Below are 26,089 nucleotides of genomic sequence, written 5' to 3'. Positions count from 1 at the left end.
TGCAGCTCTAGCATTCAGAAAAAATCTCCTTGTCATTCACAAATTGCTCGTGGTAAGCCTCCACGATGTCTTGTGGCGTGTCTGCTGTGTGAATCCTCCCCTTGTTCCAAGTGGAAGATCTTTCTTTCTGTTACTTGTGGCGGCACTCTCAATAGCCACTGAAGGGCATAAGATGAATGGATGAATTGAAGAGAAGCCTTTGGGGATAAGCGACCATGAAAAGAGCCTGGCACAACGGAAACATGGTAAGTTTTTTCCATGGGAAGGGACTTGAATAGCATGTTGAAGTCGTTGGTGACTTGGTCGTTGAGGAATGCTTGGAACTCGAGGTTCTTCAAATCAAGGCCCTGACATTGGTACTTGAGCTTGATAGATTCTGTAACTCTTTCCACGACAAAGCACGTGTTTGGACCAACGGAACATCCCGAGTCCACGATCCTGAATATTGACGAAGATGAGAGTAACAATTCCACATCGAGCTTCTCAGTGATCGCCTCAACAATCATTTTCACGGCAACATCTATGCCTCTCCTCTGCAAACAAGACATGCAATTTAGACTAATTATGAAGGAAACAGAACATACAGGTTAGACTAATTATGTCAATCGAGGCATCATAGAAAGTGGGTCTTCTCGAACTTACCTGCATGCAAGAATTGTGAAGGTAACTGTAGACGCCGTCGCCATCATTCATGGGGAAGGACTCGACACTGGTCATCTCCTTCTTCTGTGGAGGTGTTCTGCACGAATTGCCTCAATTTCTGTCAACAAAGGCACACAAAATGACTCATCTGGAGTTTGTATAAATGGGAGGAGATTGTCAAGTCAGTCGGACCGCATATGTCCAATTTGAGTAGACTGTCGACGTTGGATTCTAGAGAGAAAGATGGAACTTAGGGAAGATCGAGTGCAAAAGCACGGCATGCTCGATGAAGCGAAGGTCTCTCATGGCCGCAAGAGGGATAGCTAGTTCAAACGGAAGGCTCCAAAACAATCAGTAAGCGTGAAAGTAAAACAGTGTGATGTTTTGTCTGGATGATCTCAGGAAGCATCCGAAAAGGTGCCAGCTTTACTTAATTGTGGCTCCTGGTTCTTTGTTTCTGTCTGCTTGACTCAAGAGCATCAACGGGACTTTTTGCATTGAAGTCAAACACAAAGTCCATTCTAATTTCATTACAAAAGACAAAGGATACCGAACTTTGATTGCATACGGCATTGAAACTGATACCGAAGAGACTGTTCATTTCTGGTAGTACGATCTGAGCAATGTCTCGAATTAGCTTTCGCACAATAAGACAATTTTTACCTCTCTCGACCCATCAAAAGCATATTACCCGCACCTGGACTGGACTATGGGATTCACGACGATTAACTTCCTTAGACTTGATCCCAAGAGCTTGCCTATCGAATAGTAATTGAACCAACCGAATCTACGTGGGATTCCTATGTTGTTGTGTTGACCATTAATTCGATAACCTTGCTATTTGTAGCATTGATCTACAATCGTCTTCCCATCGCTATCGGACGCCTGAGCGAATCAACTCCCATTTCGGGATTATTTTAATTTTTTTGGCTGTTCTGGTCAGCCAAGAGAAAACCAAAAAAGATCGATAGGTGATAGACTCGCATCTAGGGGCCCTTAAACATCTAAAATCTCATGGGCTGAGTAGCATATGTATTGGGCTGGGCTCGCATTTACCCAGTGCAACGAATCGTACAATGTCATCTTCCCAAGTCATCCTATTGCTGATACTAAAAGCATCCTCAAACTGCAACTCCAATCTTCATTCATTGCGAAAGAGGTCCTTGATAGGTGAGAGCGAGTGTGCATCTCTGAAATTCACATATTCTTATCCCCTGCATGTTCCTGAAAAGCGTCTGTATTATTACTTCTCAAGACATCTTTTGTACACTAGGTTATCTGGGTTTGCTAGGCCATCATCGACCTGCCGCAGATTGGCATCGAGAGTTCTCTTGGTCTCTCCAGAATGTGGAGGGTTCTCGCATCAAAGTTAAATTGATCAAGTTAGCACGGAAAGCTTCCATATATAATATCTGGAGAGTGAAATATAAGAGTTGTCCAGGACAAAATTTCTCATCCTAGATGAGCTGTGGCTGAAATTTCGATTTGCTGCTGTAGTTGCAATTGAAACTTTGCTTCAGAATGGGGAAAGAACTCTTCCAGCTGAAGTGCAAACTCTGTGTGGGAACCAGAGAATTGATGGGAGTCATATTACTTGAAACTGTCGGTCTTGGAGCATATCTGAGAATTTTAATACGTTTACTATTGCGTAGTCTTGCGGTGAAGCTCTTGAGAAGTTGAACTTGACATTCGATGAGTTGAATGTGGAAGGTGCTCGGGGAATGCTTGTTGGCATAGCTCGGTATTGTTGGTATTGTTAACGTCAGTACTCTTGCTTGTGTATGAAGCCTAACGTATGGAAGCGCGAACTCCTTATTAGGGGAAAAAAATCCAGAAAAAAAAGTTCAAATGGAAGTAACATCATCCTACGCCTAATATAATCGGCAATTAACATCTCAAAACCCACAGTGAGGCATGAGTAGTTTGTGGGTCGAGCTACCCCGAGAGCTCGGGTCACTAAGAGCTAGTGAGTTGTCTGCAGTTGCAACTCCTGACAAGGATGTCAAAACGACACCCGATCATCCACAGCTACTCATCTACTCTCAAGGACAGTACCAGAGACGTCCTTCACATATAATAAGTTTACTGATCCGAGAAGTTAGGTGGGGATACAATTCGACCACAGCTCCGAAACAGGAAATTAATGCACCTCTTTTTGATAGTTGTACTCCGGAGGAGTACGGATCGAATAGATCATCCGACGGAATAATTTCTGGTGGGAGGGAGGGTGATTCTCAGTTCGCGGTGCTGGCTTCTGAGAAATTCATTGAGCTTTGACTCTGATTGTAGAACAACTTGTTAGAATAATGAATAAAGTAGATAATAAGGTCAAGGAGAATGTGGGTATGAAACCATGATAGGTTGACAGTGGAAAAGTATTGAATGATGAGCTGCATTTCAGCGTGGCAAAGTAACCGACACCGTCACCCAGCTCACGCCCTTCTTCAAGTTAACATTATAATAACATAAATAAATGGATATATATCTTCAAGTAAAGCCGACCACGAACCGGAGGTCAACCTATTGCCCTCACATGCAGTGCACGCATAGTGCTTGTGCAAGAAACGAGACTCCAGCAATTCTTTGGGGGGTTGGTATTGAAAGCAAGCAAGCAACCACCGATGAGGCTTGCACAATTTCGTTTGCCTTGTTTCTAGGAGGTGAAAGTCAAACATTTAGGCGACAAAAAGGAATGAATAGAGAGATTTTGGATATCGTCGAGTAGCTCAGAAGAATGAGGCGAAGGGTTTGGCCCAGATCGGTAGTTTAGTACACATCTATGTTAGGAGGAAGCATGTATTGATAGTAATCATAACTCTGAGAGTTCGTTCTATGTACCCTAATGAAGTCTAGAAGCAATACATATCAGCTGTAATTAAGCTCCGATGAAGCAAAATCGACTAGCGCATGAGAAATGGAAAGGACATGGTAACCAGCAGAGATTGTGTTCCAATCCATATTTAGCAAAATCTAAGTTCGACTAACATTTTCCATGGAGAAGGATAAGGCGTCTACGTAGGATTGAAGTAGTTTCCAGAAAGGGGGCGTTCTAGTTTTGCTATTTTCTTGCTTAGAGAGAAAGAACAAAGTCTTCTCAGATGTGCATCATCCCCAGGTCAAATCTCAGCTGTCACAAAACTAAAGAAGTGGATGAGGATGTAAGGAAGCGGCAAGGTGCTTTGCACCTTTTTAATGAACAGAAAATTACCTTGTATGCTCATTAAAATATTGTAAAGAACTCGTGAATCAGATAAGAAATAAGTTGAAAGTTTGAATAAGTATTCCAAACTTTAAAATGTAGTTGGACTTGTCGATATGATCAATCATACATTATTATCCCATATTATACACAACATTCCATCTTTTGAACCATACGTAGCCTCGTTGTAGATTTGTGATGGTGTTGTCGGCTTATGTTAATGTTCGAAAGATTGAATACCCATGAGCCAAATGAGTATTTTAATTATTATATATAGATTACCACCCTTATTAACTACACTTAGCAGGAATATGTTTCTTTTTTTTTAATGCACTATCGTAAACTTCCCTTTATAGTTATCTAACATGTGCTTCACGGACACTCATTGAACATGCCTAACATAGTGTTAAATGCGTCATTGTTATACAGTTTTCAATGCACTAACTGTTCTTATGATATTATCGAATCTTTTATCTACTCTAGTCAATCACTATGTGCGAAATTCAGTATTTTTTTACTTAGCCATTGAGTACTTTTTCCATAATGAGGCGACAACTCCCCAACCGCATTATCTAAGTTTATCAATGCTCGCTCCACTATGTCAAATTTAAACTTCCACAAATTCCTCATCATTCATCTTAGCGACCGAGCAACTCCCTGAAGTCCCCCTTGTTTAGTGGACGGCTGGCCCATTTTTAGACCACTAACCATGTCATCAAATCATTCCAAAAGGCAGTTTCTACATGCTTTCCTCATTATGAAAAAACATTTACACACAAAAAAAAAAAGTTTTGATTCTAATAAAAACTTTTCGAGGAAGATAAAGATATGCGAGAGAATGATATAAATTACTTATATAAACTTTTCGAGGTGATAAGATAACATAATCTATATGGTATTTATATGCATAATCATAAAAGATATGGAGAATATATAAAGAATTTTTGGGGATATATCCCTCGACGGAGCACGCAGACATTTGTTACCATATGTCCGATATTCCCCGTGTGGACGAAATTTCCGAACTCGATTAGTCCTCGAACGTGTCATGAACGCGGTCGTTTCTGTGGAGAACGAGTACCCAAGGCCCCACGTCGAGAATCCGGGAGGAGCACCACCGCGATTTCTGACTGGACCAACCATCCATCCACGAACCGCCCCGTGAATCCTGGGCGGTCCCATCAGGCCCCGTGCCAGGCAGGTTGTCAGGAACAAACCAAAATAAAAAAACAAAAATTCCGAGTAAACAGCTGCGATTCCGTGTAATTCTCTGTTCCAATTTCGTGTCTTCGTACATATTATTTTTATATCAATTATTCAGGCCCCGACGCGGATTTAAACCTGTAATGAACAACTGTCCCACTGCAGAATCTTCCGCTGCTGTTCAAAAGATCGGACCTTTTCCATAATTCCCCTCAACTCCCCCCTTCGTCAACATTGTCTTAACTCCTCGTATATATCTCTCCATCACTGAGACCTCTCACTTTCAGGACAAGGTCTTCTCTCTCTCTCTCTTTTCTTTCTAGATAAAGTTCGTCGTCTCTCCTCCATTCACGCCTTAAAAACCCACATCACGATTCTCCCGATCTTTGTCCCTGTTCTCCTCTTCATCCCTTATAATTCCTGAGCGCTTGGCAGTTGGTACGAGTCTTTTCGTCGCCGGAAGAAGCCGTGCTGCATTTGGCAGCTGTTCATGCGATGGGGAACTACGCGTCCTGTGCCCTATCTGGCCCCGCCGGGCGGCAGTCGAGGGCCGCCAAGGTGATCTTCCCAGGCGGCGAGGTCCAGCAGTTCCACGCGCCCACCAAGGCCGCGGAGCTCATGCTCGAGACCCCGAGCTACTTCCTCGTCAACACGCGGTCCCTCCGCGCCGGGCGGCGGTTCTCGGCTCTCAACGCGGACGAGGACCTCGAGATGGCGAACGTCTACGTCATGTTCCCGATGCGGCGGCTCAACTCCTTCGTGACCGCGGCCGACATGGGCGCGCTGTTCCTCGCCGCGAGCTCCGCCGCCAAGAAAGGCGGGCCTCCGGGGAGCCGGGTGGGGGCCCTGCCGGAGGCGGGCGAGAAGCGGAGGGGGAGGCCGAGGCCGAGGCCGCCGCAGCCGCCGCCGTGCCGAAGCTGAACCTGGAGGAGATCGAAGGGTTCTCGACGCAGGAGTTCATGCATAGACTCTCCATGTCGAAGTCAAAGAAGCCTTTGCTGGAGACCATAACCGAAGACTGAGAGCCGAGGTAGTTGGTAGCCGCGGCATGATTGGGGCCGTGTAGAAGTCTCTCTCTGATCCCGTCAAATTAGCTTAGACGTGTAAGAAAAATGGAAAGAAAATGTTTGTATTTTTGTTGAAAGGATCCGTGTATAAAAAATTTCAATTTAAAGGTAATATCGCCCCTTTTTCTCTCTTTTCCGTCCTGTGTTATTGCGAGATTGTGAGATGGGGAATGCTTTACAGGGAAAAGTCAAAAGCAGACGATAAATTCTAAAATTTATTTAATCAAGTAATTTTGTCAGATATCATTGAAAGTTTATCGCTTTGTCTATGAATCTTACATTCAATATGATCATATATATATATATATATATATATATATATATATATATATATATATATATATATATATATAAAATATATACGTGTGTCTATATATGTATATATGTATGTATGGGAATGTCAAAGATATACATACATACATACATACATACATACATATATATATGGTTAGTGAAAGGACTTCGACAATTCTTGTGTACACCAACAAAGGTGATTGATTCTAATACGATAGTACTCTCTTCCTGTGGGCAAATATAATGATAAAGTAAATTATAATTTCTTAAGTAATGTGATTCTTTAATCTTAGTCCCTCAAAAGAACATTTTGAATATAGTTTCATTTCAGGTGAAGAAAATGCCAAGCCCATATCTGTCCATTTATTTATTCAATGACAGTTCGATCATAATACAAAGGAACGAAACGCCAATAGGTGATGCATAAGAGAACTCCAACGCTAGAGATCAGTGAAAGAGTGTCAACGCTTTTCTTGGATTAATTTACTTTTTAGTCTTTTCTTCACGGTAATTCGATTAAAAAAAAAACTTTGATCTAATGGTTCGAGTTTATTTATTTTACATAATTGTCTTTCTATCTCAGAAGAAAAGTATTTAGACTTCTAGTTCTCATCATCCAAGGAAATAGTAATAGTGCTCTTGTGAGAGCTTAATCTGTGTAAAATCGAGATTTTTACCAGATCTTGGAAAGATATAATTAGGTCTGGGGCCAACGTCTTTAGTGCTAAAGCAACCACCTTTTTCTCTGTATCCAATATCCACATAGCCATTTTCATCTTTTCGATGTGATGCCCCTTTAGTAAGTTTCTGCTGCTTTATGCTCGGTGTTTCTTCAAATTCTTTTCCCTCCCTATTCATTGTCTTTCGGTGTCATTGCGAGCTGGTTTTTTTTCGAAGTTTGGTCATGGAGATGTTTCATTCACTTGGAATTATGAGAGCCTGAACTCTCTTCTGGTTATCTTGCCCTATGATGTCTTATTAATGTAGTAAGTGAATGATAAAGGGGAAAATTACAAAAAAAGTTTTGAACTTATTGCACTTTTGCTAATTTAATTAGAAATCTTTTAATTATGCCAATTGAGTCATAAACATTTTTCACATTTTGTCAATTGAGTTCATTTGATCAAAAACTAGAATTCTCTCATTTGCTGCACATGCGTTATGTGATGGAAAAAATCGAAACAGCTTCCATAAAAAACTGATTTAAATACCACTTGATTGTCATAATAGAAGGTTTTAACTGTACAATGAGATTCAGGAGCCTACGCACTGGATGCAAAATGTAAAGAGCTTAAAATGGAATATGCTTAACATCCGAAATTCTAAATAGGGAAAAAATTACATATAAACGTGGCAATTGATGTACTGTAATTGTAAATTGTTTTCGTACCTTTAGCTATATACATTACGAGTTTATCCTCTGCGGCCATTAAAGAGGCAATGCGATTGTTTATAGTATTTTTGTATCGAAAACAGTGATGAAAGTAGATTGGGTTTAATCATATTTCCCCGTGTCGTGCTGACTTTAATAGGAGTTAAATGAGTTTTAATTTGTCAATTGTGAGACAGATTTGGGAACCCATTTAAAACCCTTCGCAATTTGTGATGGCTTTGGGATTTACCTAATTTCTTGTGGAAGAATTTTTAAGATAAAAATATGAGCACTTGCCCCAGCGTCTATGAGGGCAATAACTGAAATGGGCTCCATGTTTGGAAGGAAAGATATAATGGGAATGTATGGTGTAGGAGCATGAGAGATCTTAAAAACTTTGGATGTTTGGTGTTTTTGGATCTTGGGGAAAGAAGTATAAAACTATTTTCTGGATCTAGATCATTCACCGGTCGGTGTCACTGGAATGTTTGAATGGCACATATAGTTTTGCTAGAGGGTTCATCATCTAAAGAGAAAATTGATTCAAGATCATCTCCTCAACGGTTTGCAACATACGCGTTCCTTTTTCTTGGCTTGGGGACATTTTTCTGGATGAAACATGTCTTTTGTTTTTTCTTGGGAATCCGAATCTCCTTTCACGAAGAAATCTTTATTTTCCTTTTCCTCATTTGGGAGATTTGAACTAGACTTTCCTGAAATGCCGTTATTTCTTGCTGCAGCATGGGCAAGAGGAATCCTTGTGCGAGCACCTGATTTGCATGCCGGGCTTTAAACAAGCCTTATCGAATTCTCTCTTTTGTCATGCAAGTACTCCTTTATTGCTTTTCTTCGAAGACACAATTCTACTGTTGCAACATGGATTGCTAACTGGAGTTCACCAAGTGTAGCACCAACAACTATTTTATTTCAATTTGGAACAAATGTACTTGAAGTTCTAAAACTTGTCACGAAAGTACAATTGAGTCATAAAACTTTCAAAAGTGCAATTAAGTTTTAAAAATTATTACGATAGTGCAATTAAGTCTTAAAATTTTCAAAAATTATAATTAATTCTTAAATCTTATCAACTTGGTGCAATCAAATACTAAAATTTGTCAGGTTGATATAATCAAATTTTAAAAACTTATTAGCATTTTCCGTTTGTCAAGTTGGATGGAGTTAATTAAAAAAATTGATTGCACCACCTTCATAAATTTTAAAATTTCATTGCATTTTTTTTGAAAGATCTAGAATTCAATTACACTTTCATGACAATTTTTAGTACTTGATTGCAGTTTTGAAAGTATCGGAACCTAATTGCACTTTCATTACAATTCTTAGAGTTGGATTATACTTTAGCTATATTTTTTTAACAAGTTTTTAAACTTCTAGTGCATTTATCCCTTTCAATTTTGAAAAGATCTTTCAACTAATATAGCTATCTACTTCGGAATAGATGATAAGAACACTGGCTTAAGACTCACATCTGCTCCTGTAGTAGAGAAGAGCTTCAATATTTCGTTGGGGTGTTTGTCAGGATCTCTTATCTTGTAGGAATAATAGGTTCTTCCGAAGAACTCTGTTTTCATTTTTTTTTTTCAAATTTTCTGGATTGTCAATGAAAAATTGATGGAGAATTCGAACGGCAGGACCAGAAAGGCTGTCTTGTTCTTATTTAGAAAGAGAGTCCACCAATCTCAACGGCTTCCAGCGAATTTAGTAACAAACATTGAAAGAATACAATGATGGCGAATTATGATGCCAAGGCTTTGGTGGTCAATTAAGCATAGAACTCTTGCAATCTCTCTGGCCAGTTATGATAAGGGAGTTCATCAAGTATAAAAGATAATCTTGATGATGTTGAATTATAGGATTGTCTCTTATTTCATGGAAGATGTACACTCCATGTGCCAAAATTTGACACGAAAGGATACTTAAGTGCAAAAGTTAGGAAAGTGACACTTAAATGTCACTTTAAAAAAAAAAAAAACTTAAGTGTCATCTCCGGCGAACCCCGTCGGAAATCTTATGTGGAATTTTTTATTATTTTCTCACCTACATGGCTTGCCGGAGAAATAACTCAGCAAAGAAATGCAAAAATGACGTCTTTTGGATTTGAATTTGAATATAAAATTAATTAAATTAAATTATAAAATAAATAAATAAATAAATTTGAAATTTGAAATTTAAAATTAAATTTTTTATTAAAAACAAAAAAAAAAAAGGAGGGGGAGGAAGAAGGTGGTTGAGGGCTGAACCCTCGTCTCGTCGCCCGCCATCATTGGGAAGGGTCAGCAAAGATGGAGGGAGGGTCGACCGGGGTTGTTGGGCCACGGCCAAGGGTGGTGGCCTCGGCCCGATCGGCGACGAGGGCCTATGAGCCCTCGCCTAGATCCGGGGTGAGGGTCGCGACCCTCTCCCAAATCCGACGAGGGTTGGCGCCGGTGCCCTAAATTTGGGCAAGGGCTCGCGGGCCCTCACCGTCGGTTGGCCGGGCCACTAGCCCCGGCTAGAGCTCGGTGACTTCGGTTGATGCTGCTCCCACCGATGCCGGCCCTTCCCAATGACGACAAGGAGGCGGTAGCGGCGGGCTCACCCTTAGTCGTGTGCCTTCTCTCTCCTTTTTAATTTTTTTTATAAATGTTTTAAATAAATTTAGTTTTAAATTTAATTTAATTAATTTTATATTAATTATTTATCACATCAAAGACAAAACAACATCGTTTTTGTATTTCTCTAGCCACATCAGTGCAAAATAATGTCATTTTGCACTTATCTTACCGAAAATCGCCACGTCGGTATTTTGAAGACATTTTCTTGCCGTTGGCACTTAAGTGATTTCTTTTGCTTCAATTTTGGTACTTAAGTGTTACTTTCATAACTTTTAACACTTAATGAAAATATAGAAATAAAAAATAGGAAAAAATAAAAATGAAAATTGTTGTTATTTTAATTTTTTAATTAGAATTTCAATATTATTTATTTTTAATTTATTTATATTATTTAATTATTATTTTCATTTCTTAATTTAAATTTAAAGAAGTTTGTTATTCAAAAAAGATAGTTTGACCCCCACAATTTTTTTTTTTGTTTTCTTTAGTTCCATTTTGAGTGTTCCGACACTACATGTGTTTGGCACTCCTTATTTCACCCCGTTGCACATGGCTTAGAAGTTGCAGATCTTGTATCTTCGTCAGTGTCAAATCCACCATGCCTCCTGAAATTTGTTGATGGTGGTTTTTCCACGGGATTAAGGATGAGGGATTCAAAGGAGCTGTCTGGAACAACTTCTCATAACCGTCCTCAGCTTCCAAACTCGAGTCTTCAGAGGGATTTGATGAGTCCAGGGCACGGCTGGCAAGGACTTACAATGATGGTCTCTCAAGGATGATTTGATAGGATTTGTTATCATCATTGAAGGAGAGGCTGTGGCCGTGAGCCTGAGCCTTTGCTCTGGTTTTTTTTCCCTTTTGCAATACTATTATTTCTTCTTTTCATGTGTTGAAATTTGTTTCCGAGGGTGACAATGTGTTTTTGAGATTCTGGGCTTTCCTCTGCCAAAGCCAATGGCTTTTTATCATCCTGGCATTGAGTTATTTTTCCGCAGGACCTCTCCTACAATATCGTCACTGTAGTAGAGTTTAATCATCAAGTTCGGGATGGATTGGTGTGGTTCATCTATGCCTAGGACACCAACAAAGGACCATTTAGGAGGAGAACTACTAGTTCTTGGCTGTCTCCAGGAAGGAAAAATAATGCTTCGAAGGAAGAGGAGGCTGGAACAAGCTACTTTTCCGGAAGAGATTGAATTCGTCCCTTCAGTTTTTTCAATCTCAGGAAACGGGTGGCCCCGGTTCTATCCTGTAGAGCATATCTAGGACAGAGTTCCAAGTAGCTCATTAGGGGCTACTGCTGTTTGGTCAACCGTGTGCTCTGCATGGTCAAGTCGGGGCTGTACTATTAATGTTTTCTGCATCCATTGATCGTACAACGGATAACTTGGAATCAATTGATTTGAGTATATTGCTGCGGGACTAGAGAACACTATTTTGGGCCAAAGAAATTTCTGTCTACCAATTGAGAAGAGCCTCTGCAAGGCTAATTTGTTCTAGTTCTCCCATTTATAAATGTGTTTAATAATCATTTTGTTCTCAAATAATTTCTGATCAGAAATTATTATTTTTTTATTTTATTTTGTTCTCATAAACAATTTCTAAATATTTGAAGATGTTTAGTAACTATCAAAAAATGTTATTCCCAAAATAAAAATTACTTTTGGCAACGTCCTCAAAGCTTCTAATCCAAACTGATCTCTTTTAATTTTTAAATAATTTTGTTACCTTTTTCTTTTCTTTCTCTTCTTTTTTCCAGCTTTGGCCGGTTGCCAACCTCGGGATGATTGACAACTTACTAGACGAGGGTTCACAACTTCGTTGGAGTGTCACGGCCTCGGCGAGGCCGTGCCTCATTGGCCAAGCCTTGTTGGTAGTTGGACGAGACTCACTAATGGCTAGGCGAGCCTCCGACAAGCTTGTTGGACCTCGCCCAATTGGTTGCCGGCGGCGATGTTGGTGGACGGCGGAACGGTGGTGGCCAACAATGGCTGCATGGAAGAATAAGATAGAAGGAAGAAGAACAAGAAGAAAAAGAAGAAGAGAAAAGAGAAATTAATGTTTACTTGCTTAGTCATCGCCTGTGACCGGTGGCCAACACGATTTAATAAAAAGAACAAAGGAAAAAAATACATAAATAAATAATAAAAGATAAATAATCAAAAAATTATTAAAATTATTAAAAATTATTCATGTCTACGCCTGACATTGCCATGTAAGCCAAGTTGGCTTCATGTCGCAATATCCTATCAAAATTAGTTGGAAAGACTGAATTGGCATTAAATCAAAGATTTAGGACTATAATTGGAACTATTAAAATGTTTAGGGCTAAACCGATACAAATGTAATAGATTTAGGACTTTTCGATAATTTTCCTCAATTTGTGATGCCTTTGGGATTTACCAAATTTCTTGTGGAAGAATTTTAAGATCAAAGGTATGAGCATTTGCCTCAATGTCTATGAGGGCAATAACTAAAATAGGCTTGTCATGTTTGGAAGGAAAGATATGAACGAGAATGCATGGTTTGGGAGCATGAGAGGTCTGACAAAAACTTTGGATGTTTGGTGTTTTTGGATCTTGGGAAAAGAAGTAAAGCTATCATCTTGATCTGGGTCATTGACCAGAAGTATAAAATTGATTCAAAATCATCTCCTTGGAAAAGTACTCCGGTCTTCTTCTCAATGGTTTGCAACATATGCGTTCCTTTTTCTTGGCTTGAGGGCAATTTTTTTGCAAAGCGTCCTTTGCGATCACAGATGAAACATGTATTTTTTTTTTTCTTAGGAATATCTTTTCATAAAGAAGTCTATATCTTCCTTCTATTCATCTGGGAGATTTGAGAACTAGACTTTCCAGAAATGCCGTTTATTCTTTTGCTGCAGCATGTCAAGCACTTGATTTGCAAGCCGGACTTTAAACCGGCCTTGTCGAATTCTCTCTTTTGTCATGCAAGTAATCCTTCATTACTTTTCTTCACGGACACAGTTCTACTATTGCAATATGGATTAACTGGAGTTTGCCAAGTGTGGCATCAACAACTCTTCCATTTCAATTTGGAACAAGTGCACTTGAAATCTTCAAACTTTGTCATGAAAGTATCATGAAAGTACAATTGAGCTCTAAAACTGTATCCTAAAATTTTCATAAAATACAATTGAGTCTTAAAATTTTCAAAATTACAATCAAATCCTAAATCTTATCAAATTGGTGCAATTAAGTCTTGAAACTAGTCAAGTGGATGTAATCAAATTTTAAAACTTGTTGACATTTTCCTTGTCAAATTGGACAAAGTTAATGGAATAACTTGATTATACCAACTTAATAAATTTTAGGACTTGATTGCATTTTTTTAAAATTTTAAGACTCACAAGTACTTTCCTAACAATTTTTATGGCCAACTCAATGATACTTTGGTGACAATTTTTAGAACTGAATAGCTCTTTTTGAAAGTTTTGGAACTTTCGTGATAAGTTTTAGATTTTTCAATGCACTTATCTTCTTCAATTTTGAAAAGGTCTTTCAACTAATAGAGCTATCTACTTTGGAATGGATGATAGGAACACTAACTTAAGACTCACGTCTGAGAGCTTCAGCATTTCTTTCTTCTCTTGTTGGAAAAAAAAAATTTCAAATTTTCTGGATTGTCGATGACAAATTGATAAAGAATTCGGATCACTTGATTGAATTCTTGTAGGACCAGAAAGGCTGTCTTGTCTTCTTTAGAAAGAGACGTCCACCAATCTCGACGGCTTCCAATGAATTTACTAACAAATGTTGAAAGGATATAAATAATGGCGAATTCTGATGCTAAGGCTTTGGTGGTTAATTAAGCATAGAATGCTTGCAATCTTTCTGGCCACTTACGATATGGGAGATCATATCAAGTATAAAAGATACCCTTCGTGATGTTGAACTATGGGATTGCCTCTTATTTCACCGTGCTGCAAATTGTTTATAAGTTGTAGATCCCATATATCTTCATCGGTGTCAGATCCACCATGCATCCTGAAATTAGCTGATAGTTGTTTTTCAACGAGGTTAAGGATGATATAATTAGAGGAGCTGTCCAGAACATCTTCTCGTGATTGTCCTCAGCTTCCAAACTTGATTCTTCAATGTGATTTGCTGGAGTCCAGGGCAGCGACGGCTGGCAAGGACTTGCAGTGACGGGCTCTCAAGGATGATTTGATAGGATTTGGATTCATCATCGAAGGAGAGGTGCTGTGGCCGTGAGCCTGAGCCTTTGCTCTGGTTTTTTCCCTTCTGCAATATAGTCTCTTCTTCTCGTGTCAAAATTTGTTTCGGAGGGTAACAATGTGTTTTCCAGATTCTGGGCCTTTTTCCTCTGTCAGGACTGGAGGACCATTTTGGAGAACTACTAGTTCTTGGCTCTCTGCAGGAAGGAAAAAATAAAGATATGATTCAATGAGATTTCTTTTCGTAATTGATTTGCTTTTTTTGGCTTAAGTATATATGACACATACTGTTTCCTTGTTTATAACACAAGGACAACCGCGTTGAGAGCCATAAAACAGCCTACAAGGCCGATGAACCAATTTGGATCAGGCTTTGGCCTGTATAAATGGCCCTTATGCGAAGCAACTTTCATGCGGTTAATGAGATTCGAATAAATGACCTCTTAATCCTGAGTTAAAAGTTTCCACAACCTCCCAACCAACTATCCATCAGACTATATATGTATCCTACTTGGGTTACTATTATCATAGTCATCATATGTACTCATCTCAGACAAATAAAATATGCTTCCGTCTAATCTCGAAGTTTACTGAACGTGGATGAAATATCAGGCACGCACATGTTGAAGCGCATCTGAAATTTCCTTTAGATTTGTGTACTTGGAATTTGCAAAATTTCATTGCATTTCAAGTGTAATTCTTGATTTCCATGTTCACAACTATAATGTAATTTCAATTATATTTTGTTTCTTCTTTCTCAAGGCATAATATCCATTTGAATAAAAAAATGCGGAGTGCATTTCTTTGGGAAAACTCCATGAAAAAGGAAAATACTTTCTGAGAAATTATTTTTTAGGAAAATTGTTAGTTTTCTTTTATTGGCATGTGACAGAAAATGTTTTATCATATATGGATCTTATTTGAAAAATGATTTTCAATTTTATGAATAAAATTTCAATCTCATTCCACTCCTCGGCTAGCCATGACTCGCCTTTCCACTCAGCCCAATCCCTTCACCCCAGCCCACTACCACCGCGTCACCTCCCGGTGCTTCTCCTTCATCATGTTGCCTTTTCGCTCAGAAGGCCAAGCGGCCTCCCAAGCCTTAGGGTTTAGAGTAAAGCAACTTTTAAGTGAAAAAAAAAAAAAAAAAAAAGACAATGAAGAAGCAACAAAGCTGGATCCCTTCACACTTGTAGCTTCATCAACACCAACACGGAAAAATTATTTAAAAAATCCTAAACTTATTGCACTTTTACTAATTGAATTTTAAACTTTTTAATTGTGTCGATTTAAAACTAAACATTTTCATGTTTTGCCAATTAAGTCCATCTAACCAATTTTGGCCATAATTTGTCAACATTGATAATTTTTAATAATCTTTAAATTTTTTATTTTATTTATTTTTTATTTTTATTTTTTTAATTAGTAGTAGCCAACAAGAGTTGCCAGGCCTTGATAGGCCACTGGGCAAGGATTGCCAAGCCTTCACCGGCGATTGGCAACGGCTATAACACCCTTGCTAACTGTGGGCAATTGACCCATAATAAATATGGGTCACTTAAACTTTAAAAACGGGTCAGCATGGATTTGAGACATTAAAGCCTATTGACCCATATTTGAAAATGATTTTGTCATTTTCTTCAAAGTGATATATAATATATTCTTGGAGCAAGAGATCCAAGGATTTTCATCAATTGCTCAATTTCAAGATCTTTCTTGTTCTTGAAGAGTAGAACCTTCCACGTAAAAATGATGGCAATTGCATATATTGACGCATCAATAACATATGCTCCACCTATCATTTTCAATCCCCTAAAAGATATTGGCGATTTACCAAAGCAAGAGATATAAATTCAGCGATGTCAAATATGTTTACCTATGATAAGTTTTCTCCACCGGTTGCATCTTAGAAAAGGAAAATCTATTATTTCCATGATTGACTACAATTATAGAAATCTGGTGAAAATTGAGTCTATGCAGGAATTGCCGATGGCAATCACCCAAATTGTGAAAACCTTTTGTGCATTTTCAAATCATATTCAAGACATGAAGTCCTTTCTGTGTAGGAAATCATCCGTAAACTCTCCATAAAGTGATACTAATCTACTTCAAGTAACTTCCTCTCCCTTCTATTGGATTGGAATGCCACGACCTTTTTCCATCTATCTATAACAATGGAGCTATCTGTTCTAACCTCGAGCTTTTTGAAAAAGCTCCTCTACTATGGGGCTGTTCCTTGACCAAAGTAAAAAGTGCAAGGGGGAAACCAGCATGCATGATTAAAAATAAGAACTCAGTTTCAGATCAGCAATTCCAGCATGTCATCGGATTCACTTGAACGAACAAAAAGTGGGTCAATTGGCCCTGTTTGGTAACCATCCCCAGAATAATCGATTCTATTCTTTTGTTTCATGGAACAAAAAAAAGAATAGAAACCCTTTTTGGTAAAATTTTTATTTCTAGAAACAAAAATCTATTTTTTTTTTTTTTTTTGTTTCCAAGAGTAGATTTGTAACAAAATCAAGAAGTAAAAAAAAGTTACTTCTTGCTTCGGGAACAATTTTTAGAATCAAGTCTTTTTTTTTTCTTCTCTTTCCTTTTCTTCTTCTTTCTCTAGGTTGGTCGCGGACCTCGGCCATGGCCAACGACTAGCTGACAAGGGCTAGCGACCTTGTCGGAGCATCGCCGGCCTGCGCAACATTGAGCCACAACAAGGCTCGGGCCGTTGACTAGTGGGAGGCTCGAGCTCGTCAAGGTAGGGTGAGGTCAACCTCGTGCCACCTAAGCAAGGTTGAGCCTTGCAGTAGCCAAGTGAGCTCACCGATGGTCTCCTTGGCCTGGCGAGGCTCAAGAGCTCACTGGACCTCCCCCAACCCATCACCGGTGATCGGCCGTAAAGAGGAAGGGAGAAGAAGAGAAAAGGAAAAAGAAGAAAGAGAAAAGTAAGAAAAATATAATAAAAGTATTAAAGAATTAAAAGAAACAAAAAAATTAAGAATCCTACCGAATGCATTTCTATTTCAAGAATAGAAATTTTTGTCACCAGTTATCAAATACATTCTTTTACTTAAAATTGTTTATGGTAACAGAATAAAATAAAAAATCATTTCTGATTAAAAATTATTTTTAAAAACAAAATATTTAACAAACGCGTTTTGAAAGTACCTACGGTGAATGTGGGACAAATTTGGTCAGCACAAATACAAATGGGCTTCCCTGATCAAGTCGAACCCACGCTCCCCGCCAATCCCACCACACATCACGCACTTATCCTCGTACGGATTCGTGTAATTCACCTCGAAACCCCCCATCAGAGCCTCTCTGAGCGTCGACCCGTATGCGGTGAGCATGGTCACCGCGGGCCGCAGGATTGGGACCGTGACGCTCACATTACACCCGCTTCCGTTAAGAATCGGGTCAGTGGGGACAGCGCCGATCAAGTGATAGTTGTCCGTCTCGGTCCCATTGATCTCGCAACTGAACAGATTATCGGGATTGACGTTCGTCGAGTTCGAACACTTACAAAACAAGGTGAGCCCGTCGTTGTCGCTAGCGAAGGTGAAGATGGTGGAGTTGAGAGTGGTATTGGCGTATTGCTGCAAGCGGGCGATGGTGTTGTAAAGATCGGTTCTCAAGAGAGTGAGCGATTGACGAGTTTGGTCGAGTGCGAGGACGTGGTAAGTGAGGGAGTCGGCAGTGAGCTCAGGGTAGCAGCCGTCGCAGCTGAGGAGGAATTCTGGCTGGCCGCAGTGGGCGGGCCGGTCGCTGCCAGTGAAGGGGTAGAAGACTTCTACGAGCAGGCCACAGTTGAAGGTTCGGTTGCAGTTGGTGAGAGAGCTGCCAGCGGAGAGAGACGACGCCGTTAGGAGGAGGACGAGGAGGAGGGCGGTGGCCGCCAGAGGAGGAGGTGCAGGTGGCGGTGCATCGGTGGGTGAAGGTGGTGGTGGTGGAAGGTGAGAGTTACAGTGGGCGTGACTAACTAGATCAAGGAGGAATAGTAATTTCTATTTGCGAAAAATGTCTCGAATTCAAGATAGATTTGGAGAAAGGATGTCGACCGATTCGTACGGTAGAAATAATTGGGCCTTCGAGGGAACCTTTCCTCAATCCAAATTGAGAATGAGAAGTGGTTTGAAATAAAGAAGTTGCTGATTTGTTTCTCTTTTTTCTTTTTTTTTCCTCTCAATGGGCAAAGGATTTGTTTCTTTTTGTTGGAGAAGATGAACATCTCGGTTTGACCAATGGATTAGTCGTAAGTCTGGGGCCAAAGCATATAAGAGGAAAATAAAAAGTTCGTTGGCCTCCCTAAGCTTGTGGAAAAGCTTTTGCTTTGAGCTTAAACAAGTGATTCATGTCATGAGTTTTACATCCAATTGATTTGTTTATTTATAAATACTTTAGATTTTGAGTGTAATATAAATTTTAAAAAATTCCTGAAAACGACGCTTCTTTCAATCGAAATTATTAGTCAATGAAAAATACATTTATAACAACAATATATGTTTAAATATTTTTGAACAATACAAAAAATAATTTATTAATTCATTTTTGTAAACTATACGAGTGATCATTCTTAGAGAAATGGTCTCCAAATTATTAATTTTCCATGAAATAAACAGAGCTTAAGTGTGGGAAACATTAGAGCCGTAACTCCAATTCTCCAATTATAATAGATTATTTGATGTTACCTCCCTCTATAAATGTAGGTATTGACACTCACCTAGGCAAGGCTAGCCCGCTTGGCCATCACTAGTAGCCGACATCAAAAAAGGAAGAAGAAAGGAAAAAGAAAAGAAAGACATAAATAAATAATAAATAATTAAAAAACTATTAAAATATTATTAAAAATTATTCACATTAGTTCAAGCAGTGCCACCTAAGCCTATTGGTGTCCACGTCAGCAATATCCCAACAAAGTTAGCTAGAAAGAATGAATTGGCACTAAATCAAAATATTTAAGACTAAATTGGCACTGTTAAAAAATTGATACTGATGCAATAGATTTAGGAATTTTTTAACACTTTTCCCCCATTTGTGATGGCTTAGGGATTTAATGGCAAAGACTCAATATTGTTTCGAAAAATATTATTAGGTGGTTGTTTGCTTTAATTATGGAATTTTTGTAATGAACCTGTTATTCCTATGGGATTATCAATTGTGAGAGCATGCATCTCTTCCTATCATCTCCCTTAGCTGATTATTTATGAATAGATGCTTTTGACATGTCACACACCTAGAAAATATGGTCCCATTCACACTAATTTTATGGTTAAGCTAGCAAGATGTCACCGGATCACATAAATATAAAACTATATTTGTTATATAATTCTAAATATTGATTTCAACATGAATGTTTGGAAGAATACGATATGCAGACAATTATAACAAAACCATCCTCTCTACTTTCATCACAACTCTATGAACGACACATTCAACCTATAAATTAAGGCATGACAATTACCCCCAAGGAGTTATATCATGCACTACAACTTTATCGTCAGTTGTTGTTTTCCTCTAAATTCTCTGGTATCTTGTCCTCCTTGTGGCTACCATTAGAGTTTGACAATGACGTTTCCCAGTGTTGCGACAATTCTTGCAATGGAGAAAACAAGTTGGGCTTCGGTGGCATTTGTAGTGATTCAATGCTTCCTTCTAACATTTCTATCACCTTCACAATTGGTGGTCGATCAAATGGACTAGTTTGAATGCACCACAAACTCACAATGATCATCTTCCTCACCAACACTTCCTCCTCCTCAGTCACATTCATCGGCAATTTCATATCTTTGCCGGGCTCTACATTCCTATAAATCCATTCTGGAAAGTACACTTCACTGCCGTTGGAAACATTGATATTAGAATTTTTTATGCCAACCATATCAAAAACCAACATTCCATAACTATAAACATCAGACTTGTGAGAGACTCTCCCTAAGTTTCGACAAACAACTTCTGGTGCAATAAATCCAATTGTTCCTCTCATGTCGAGAGTTGATACAGCACTCTCTCGTCCATGACATAGTTTAGCAAGGCCAAAATCCGAAATCTTGGGGGTAAAATCTCTATCGAGCAAGATGTTATGAGGTTTTATATCGAAATGCAAGATTTTGGTATTGCGCCTCGGTGCGAGATACTCTAGCCCACGAGCAATGCCAATTGCAATTTGATATAGGATCTTCCATTCCAAGAACTTCTCATATTTAAAGCTTTTCCTGAATATATGAACTTATCCAACGAACCATTAGGCATGTACTCGAATATTAGAGCTCTCTTCTTCCCTTCATAACAAAAGCCTAAGAGAGTGATGACATTAATGTGAGAAGTTCTACTAATGCTCACAACTTCATTGATAAATTCTTTTGGGCTACTTTTCAACTCTGTCAACATTTTCACTGCTACAAGACAACCATCTCTGGTCTTTCCCTTATACACTGCACCAAATCCTCCTTGACCAAGTTTCTTTGAAAATGATTTTGTCATTTTCTTCAATTCAGTATGTCGGTATCTTCTTGGAGCAAGAGATCCAATGATTCCCATCAATTGCTCAACTTTGCCATCTTTCTTGTTCTTGAAGAGTAGAACCTTCCATATGAGAATGATGGCAATTGCAAATATTGAAGCACTAATAGCAGACGCTCCACCTGTCATTTTCAATCCCTTAAAAGATATCATCGATTTACCAAAGCAAGAGATACAAATCTAACTATGTCAAAGAGATGTTTACCTATGATAAGTTTTCTCCACCTGTTGAATCCATGGACATGGAAAGGTTTATAATTTCCAGGGTTGTCTACAATTATAGAAAAAGAAATTATTGAGTGACGGTCTATAATCTATTGTGAGAATAACAATCTGTTTTGGATCACAAAAAATCAAATAATAAATAATTATAAATTGTTATGATATTCGCTCCTATTAAAATTTGTAGCTCACAATAATATATTATTCTCGTAGTAGCCCAAAAACCGTTATGTTATCAACCTTACAAGAATTTGGTACAAATTGAGTACATGCAGGAATTGCCGATACCAAACACCCACAGAGTGAAAACCTTGTCTGCATTTTCAAATCATATTCAAGACATGTAGTCCTTTCTGTGTTGGAAATCATCAGTAAACTATCCTTAAAGTGATATTGATCTATTTCAAGTAACTTCCTCTCCCCTTGATTGGATTGGAATGCCATATCCTTTTCCATCTATCTATAACAAGGGAGCTATCTGTTCTAGCCTCGAGCTTTATCATAAAGCTTCTCTGCTATGGGGCTTTTCCTTGACTAAAGTAAAAGGTGCAAGGGGGAAACTAGCATGCATGATAAGAAAATAACTCAGTTTCAGATCAGCAATTTCGCAGCATATCATCCGATTCATTTGAACGAAAGAAAGTGGGTCAATTGAAGTACCTGGGGTCGGAATAGGCTTGCTAGGGGACGTGGGACAAATTTGGTCACCACAAATACAAATGGGCTTCCCCTGATCAGAGTCGAACCCACACTCCCCCCCAATCCCACCACACATCACGCACTGATCCTCGTACGGATTCGTGTAATTCACCTTAAAACCCATCGACAGAGCCCTCATGAGCCAGAACGTCGACGGGGAATAGGTAAGCATAAACGCCAAGGACCGCTGGGTTGGGACCGTGACGCTCACTTCACACTTGCTCCCGTTAAGAATCGGGTCAGTGGGGACAGCACCGATTAAGAAGTAGTTGTCCGTCTTGGTCCCATTGATCTTGCAACTGAACTGATTATCGGGATAGATGTTAGTCAAGTTTGAACACTCATAAAACAAGGTGAGGTCTTCGCCGTCCCTAGCGAAGGTGAAGATAGTGGAGTTGAGAGTGGTGTTGGCGTATGGCGGCAAGCAGGTGGTGCCGTCGTAAAGATCGGTTGTTAAGAGATTGAGCAATCGGCGAGTCTGGTCGAGTGCCTGGACACGGAATGTGAGGGTGCCGGCGGTGAGCTGGGGTAGTGGCCGTTGCAGCTGAGGCGAAACTCCGGCGGACCGCAGTGGGTGGGGCGGTTGCCGCCAGTGAAGGGGTAGGAGATGTTTACGAGGGGGCCGCAGCTGAAGGTTTGGCTGCAGTTGGAGAGAGAGTCGCCAGCCGAGAGAGACGACACCGTCGGGAGGAGAAGGAGGGCGGTGGCTTCCGTGAAGAGGAGGAGCAGTTGGCGGCGCATTGGGGTGACGGGGGGTGGAGATTGAGAGTGGATGGGGAGAATAGAAAGAAATACTACTCTCAGTTAACTAGACGAGCGTCCAATGAGGAGTTCCACTAAGCCTTTTTCTGGGAAGGAAACGTCGCTACACTCTTTAAAAAGAATGGCTAATATCATGAAAAATATCAATTTCATACACCAGTGATAAATTTAATGTTTGTTAGTTTCCATTAAAATTCACCGTCAAATTATTGAGTTTGATCACATGTGACAACTAATAGATATATCAGTTTAGAATTTTGCTCTCTATTTGGCACTGATATATTTAGTTAGTGAGAATTATGGAAGTTTACGTCATTGTTGTTATCTAAAGGGAAAAAACCCCATGAAACAAGGAGACAATTGCAAATAATTTCCAAATAAAAAAAAAAAAAGCTTTCATTAAAGCTCATCTAATGTAATAGATTGGATATCGAATTTACGTAATTCGATCATAGTGATCTATGTATATGCGAAGAATAACAACGAATTCCACTATAAATCAATTAATATAATAGAGATTACAACCACATTCAAGTCACTCAAATATTTTCAATCTTTCTCGGATCCTAATTATATCCAAAAACTCACACAATGTTTAATCTTATTATTTATTGTAATAATCTCTCAATCTCATAAATGAATTGACAAATTTTCTCATAATTTTTTTTGCCAAAACACTCTTCAGTTCCATTGGGATGTAATTCATGGAAGAAGCTCCCGCCTTGGATTGCGACCAAAATAGCTCGCGATCTCAACAAAGGCGTGAAAATATGTCCCAGACCTGTACTCCAATATACATGCAGGGATATGAAATCGAGCCTACTCCAATATGGCAATATCAAATCGACTTCCCCTAGGAAAGACGTCCTCATCTTTTATTTATTCCTTGCACCCGTGTTGACCAAGTCAAAGAAGAAAGCTCACTTTGGACTTTTCCTTTTTGTTTGTTGTTATCATCTTGACCGGTGTCAACACGGAAACAATTTCCGTAAGTTTCGGCTTTGAACAATATGTGATGAGATATTCCGCCTTGAACCTTTACGTACCCGAAAATTTAATTCAAACTGGAGATATTTTAACATGACTTTCGGATGCATATGGTGTGTCACATACGCCAAGGTCTACTTTCTAAGTCTTTAAAGTTGGATGAGAAAAAGAGAAATCAGAAAATTTAGCTTTCAAAACTATTGAACACCTTCGTTGCTGTTGAATGACTGACAATGCCGGCAAGTCGTAAGTCATTTATTAACAATCATTATTAGTCGTTGGATCAGCATTCGTTGATAATTAGCCATTTGATCAAGCCTAGTGACAACATGGCAGAAATGTCCATAGATTTTTTCAGGCAAAACATTTATCGACGATAAATATAAAAGGCATGGGTCTAGTTAGAGAGAGTTGCCCGCAAAAGGAGATGCCACCGTCAAGCGGAGGAGGAGGAAGAGGTGGCCTTGCATTATGTTAATGTTCCAAGATAAAGCCATAAATAGACAAGCATACAATTAAATCAGTTGATCAAGATGGCATCATGTAAGGTTTTTGCTCCTTATATGCAATCAGGGCCATCATCCAGGCCCTGGCGAAGGTGGCCATGTCCTCACCAGCTGTGGGCAAGGCCACCTCAGCTAGCAGTTGGCAAGGCTATGATAAGGCTGGCCTCGCCCAAATTTGGGCCAGGCTGAGAAAGGGATCACAACCCTCGCCGAGCATTGTGGGGGAACAAGAAGGAAGAAAAGAAAAAAAAAGGCAAAAAAAAAAAAAAAAAAAAAAAAAAAAAAAGAGCACAATACTATTAATAATTGTCTATGTTAGCATCAGCTAACCAGCCATCATTCATGTCGACGTTGCCCAACCCAAATATGACCAGATGGACTGAATTTACATAATTATAATAGATTTATGACTTTTTTTTGGTAATTTATGCAACGGTTACCTCTATGGAAAGTTTGCATGCTATCATTAAAGACGGTCCCATGGATTTTTCCAACACCACGTCAGTAGCTAATTCTTTACATATCAAGGAGCTTGATTGATTCTTTTTGGTGGGAAGTTCTAGTCCCTTCAAAAATGACTTTACTAGCATAAGAGATGTTGGGTTATTGTAAGAGTAATGGTTTGTTGTGAACCACGAATTATTAAAGGAGTGAACCCCACACCAATTTATAAGTATAGGTTATTTGATTTTTTTTTGTCTAGAGCATAGTGTTATTTTCATAATAAATTAAATAATGTCACCTAATTATTTATTTTTCAAAAAACTTTGTTTTTTTTTTGGAAAGTCACATGTGCTTTTTTGGTCAATTCTATTCTATTCCTACTACATCTCGCATTATCAAACTTTTGCCTTAGGGCGTAGGAATCGAAATCCACGTCTAAAATTAAATCATCACTACCCCTACCCTTTCTGAAAAAGTAGGGATTCAAACCCCTCACCTCCCCTTTTAGATTAAAGCTTGTGATTCAAAAATCTAAAATGGGCTATTTGGGTTGTGTTAAACTAATTATCTTAAAAGACTATTTCATATATTTGAAAATTTTAAGGAGGATGTACATTGCAATAACACGCCCAATATCAAGTAATAAATCTCTTATAACCACAATTGATGAAGACCTTCTCAAAGCAAAACATGCCTGAATTCTAACAAAAGTCCTCCCCTTATCTGCCTAGCAAGCGTGCTTAAGAGACCTCTTCAGTCATATATATAAATATGTCACCACGTCTCTTGGTTTTCTCACTGTCCCTTCTACATCAGAGTGATTCTCAAATCGAGAGTCCGCTATCGAGACATTGGCGCCTCTCTCTCTCTCTCTCTCTCTCTCTCTCTCTCTCTCTCTCTCTCTCTCTCTCTCTCTCTCGCTCGCTCGCATAGAGAGCTTCCGTTCATGGAGCCTCTCTCTCTCTCTCTCTCTCTCTCTCTCTCTCTCTCTCTCTCTCTCTCGCTCGCATAGAGAGCTTCCGTTCATGGAAGTTTGCTTGTTAATTCAGCAAGAAACTTATGACCCAAAATAATAATAATAATTCAACAAGAAACTTGACTCGGGTTGTGTAGTTTCAGATCCTAGAAAGGGATGGTGGTAGAGGATGCACCATTGTTTTTTTTTTTTTAATTGAAGAAAAATTTCATTCATATGTCATAATCAAACATGGAAGGAATATAGAAAGCTTTCAAGCAAAACAAATCTTAAAAGATATACAAAACAAAACACATAAACTAAAAAGAGTATAATCTGCAACTATAAGTACGCTCCAAAGCAAGCGCCATTTTTAAATAAGCAAGGAGTTGGTGTTGAGTAAGG

At 39.0% G+C, this 26,089-nt stretch overlaps 2 protein-coding genes, 1 non-coding gene and 1 pseudogene across 3 annotated transcripts; 1 reads left to right on the top strand and 3 right to left on the bottom strand.

Moving 5' to 3' along the window:
- Window positions 1–32: 32 nt before the first annotated feature.
- Window positions 33–728, bottom strand: LOC120294474 (loganic acid O-methyltransferase-like). The gene is made up of 2 exons (XM_039314563.1): window positions 643–728; window positions 33–533 (listed from the first exon to the last, which is right to left on the bottom strand). Exons 1-2 carry the CDS (start codon window positions 715–717, stop codon window positions 33–35), a joined length of 576 nt encoding a protein of 191 aa, XP_039170497.1. The 5' UTR covers window positions 718–728.
- A 4,502-nt stretch (window positions 729–5,230) lies between these two features.
- Window positions 5,231–6,223, top strand: LOC104449684. Its single transcript, XR_005552054.1, has one exon. It is a non-coding gene; the product is annotated as an uncharacterized LOC104449684 (transcript).
- An 11,558-nt stretch (window positions 6,224–17,781) lies between these two features.
- LOC104451986 (LEAF RUST 10 DISEASE-RESISTANCE LOCUS RECEPTOR-LIKE PROTEIN KINASE-like 2.1) lies at window positions 17,782–19,761 on the bottom strand. Its single transcript, XM_039314562.1, has 2 exons — window positions 19,722–19,761; window positions 17,782–18,569 (listed from the first exon to the last, which is right to left on the bottom strand). The coding sequence occupies exons 1-2, from the start codon at window positions 19,759–19,761 to the stop codon at window positions 17,782–17,784; spliced, it is 828 nt and encodes a 275-aa protein (XP_039170496.1).
- A 326-nt stretch (window positions 19,762–20,087) lies between these two features.
- On the bottom strand, window positions 20,088–21,070 carry LOC120294473 (annotated as a pseudogene).
- Window positions 21,071–26,089: the final 5,019 nt, after the last annotated feature.

This window comes from Eucalyptus grandis, chromosome 6 (genome assembly GCF_016545825.1).
Source record: "Eucalyptus grandis isolate ANBG69807.140 chromosome 6, ASM1654582v1, whole genome shotgun sequence".
NCBI lineage: Eukaryota > Viridiplantae > Streptophyta > Magnoliopsida > Myrtales > Myrtaceae > Eucalyptus > Eucalyptus grandis.
Note: the sequence above shows the minus strand (reverse complement) of the source record. Positions and strands in the feature narration are given on the sequence as shown.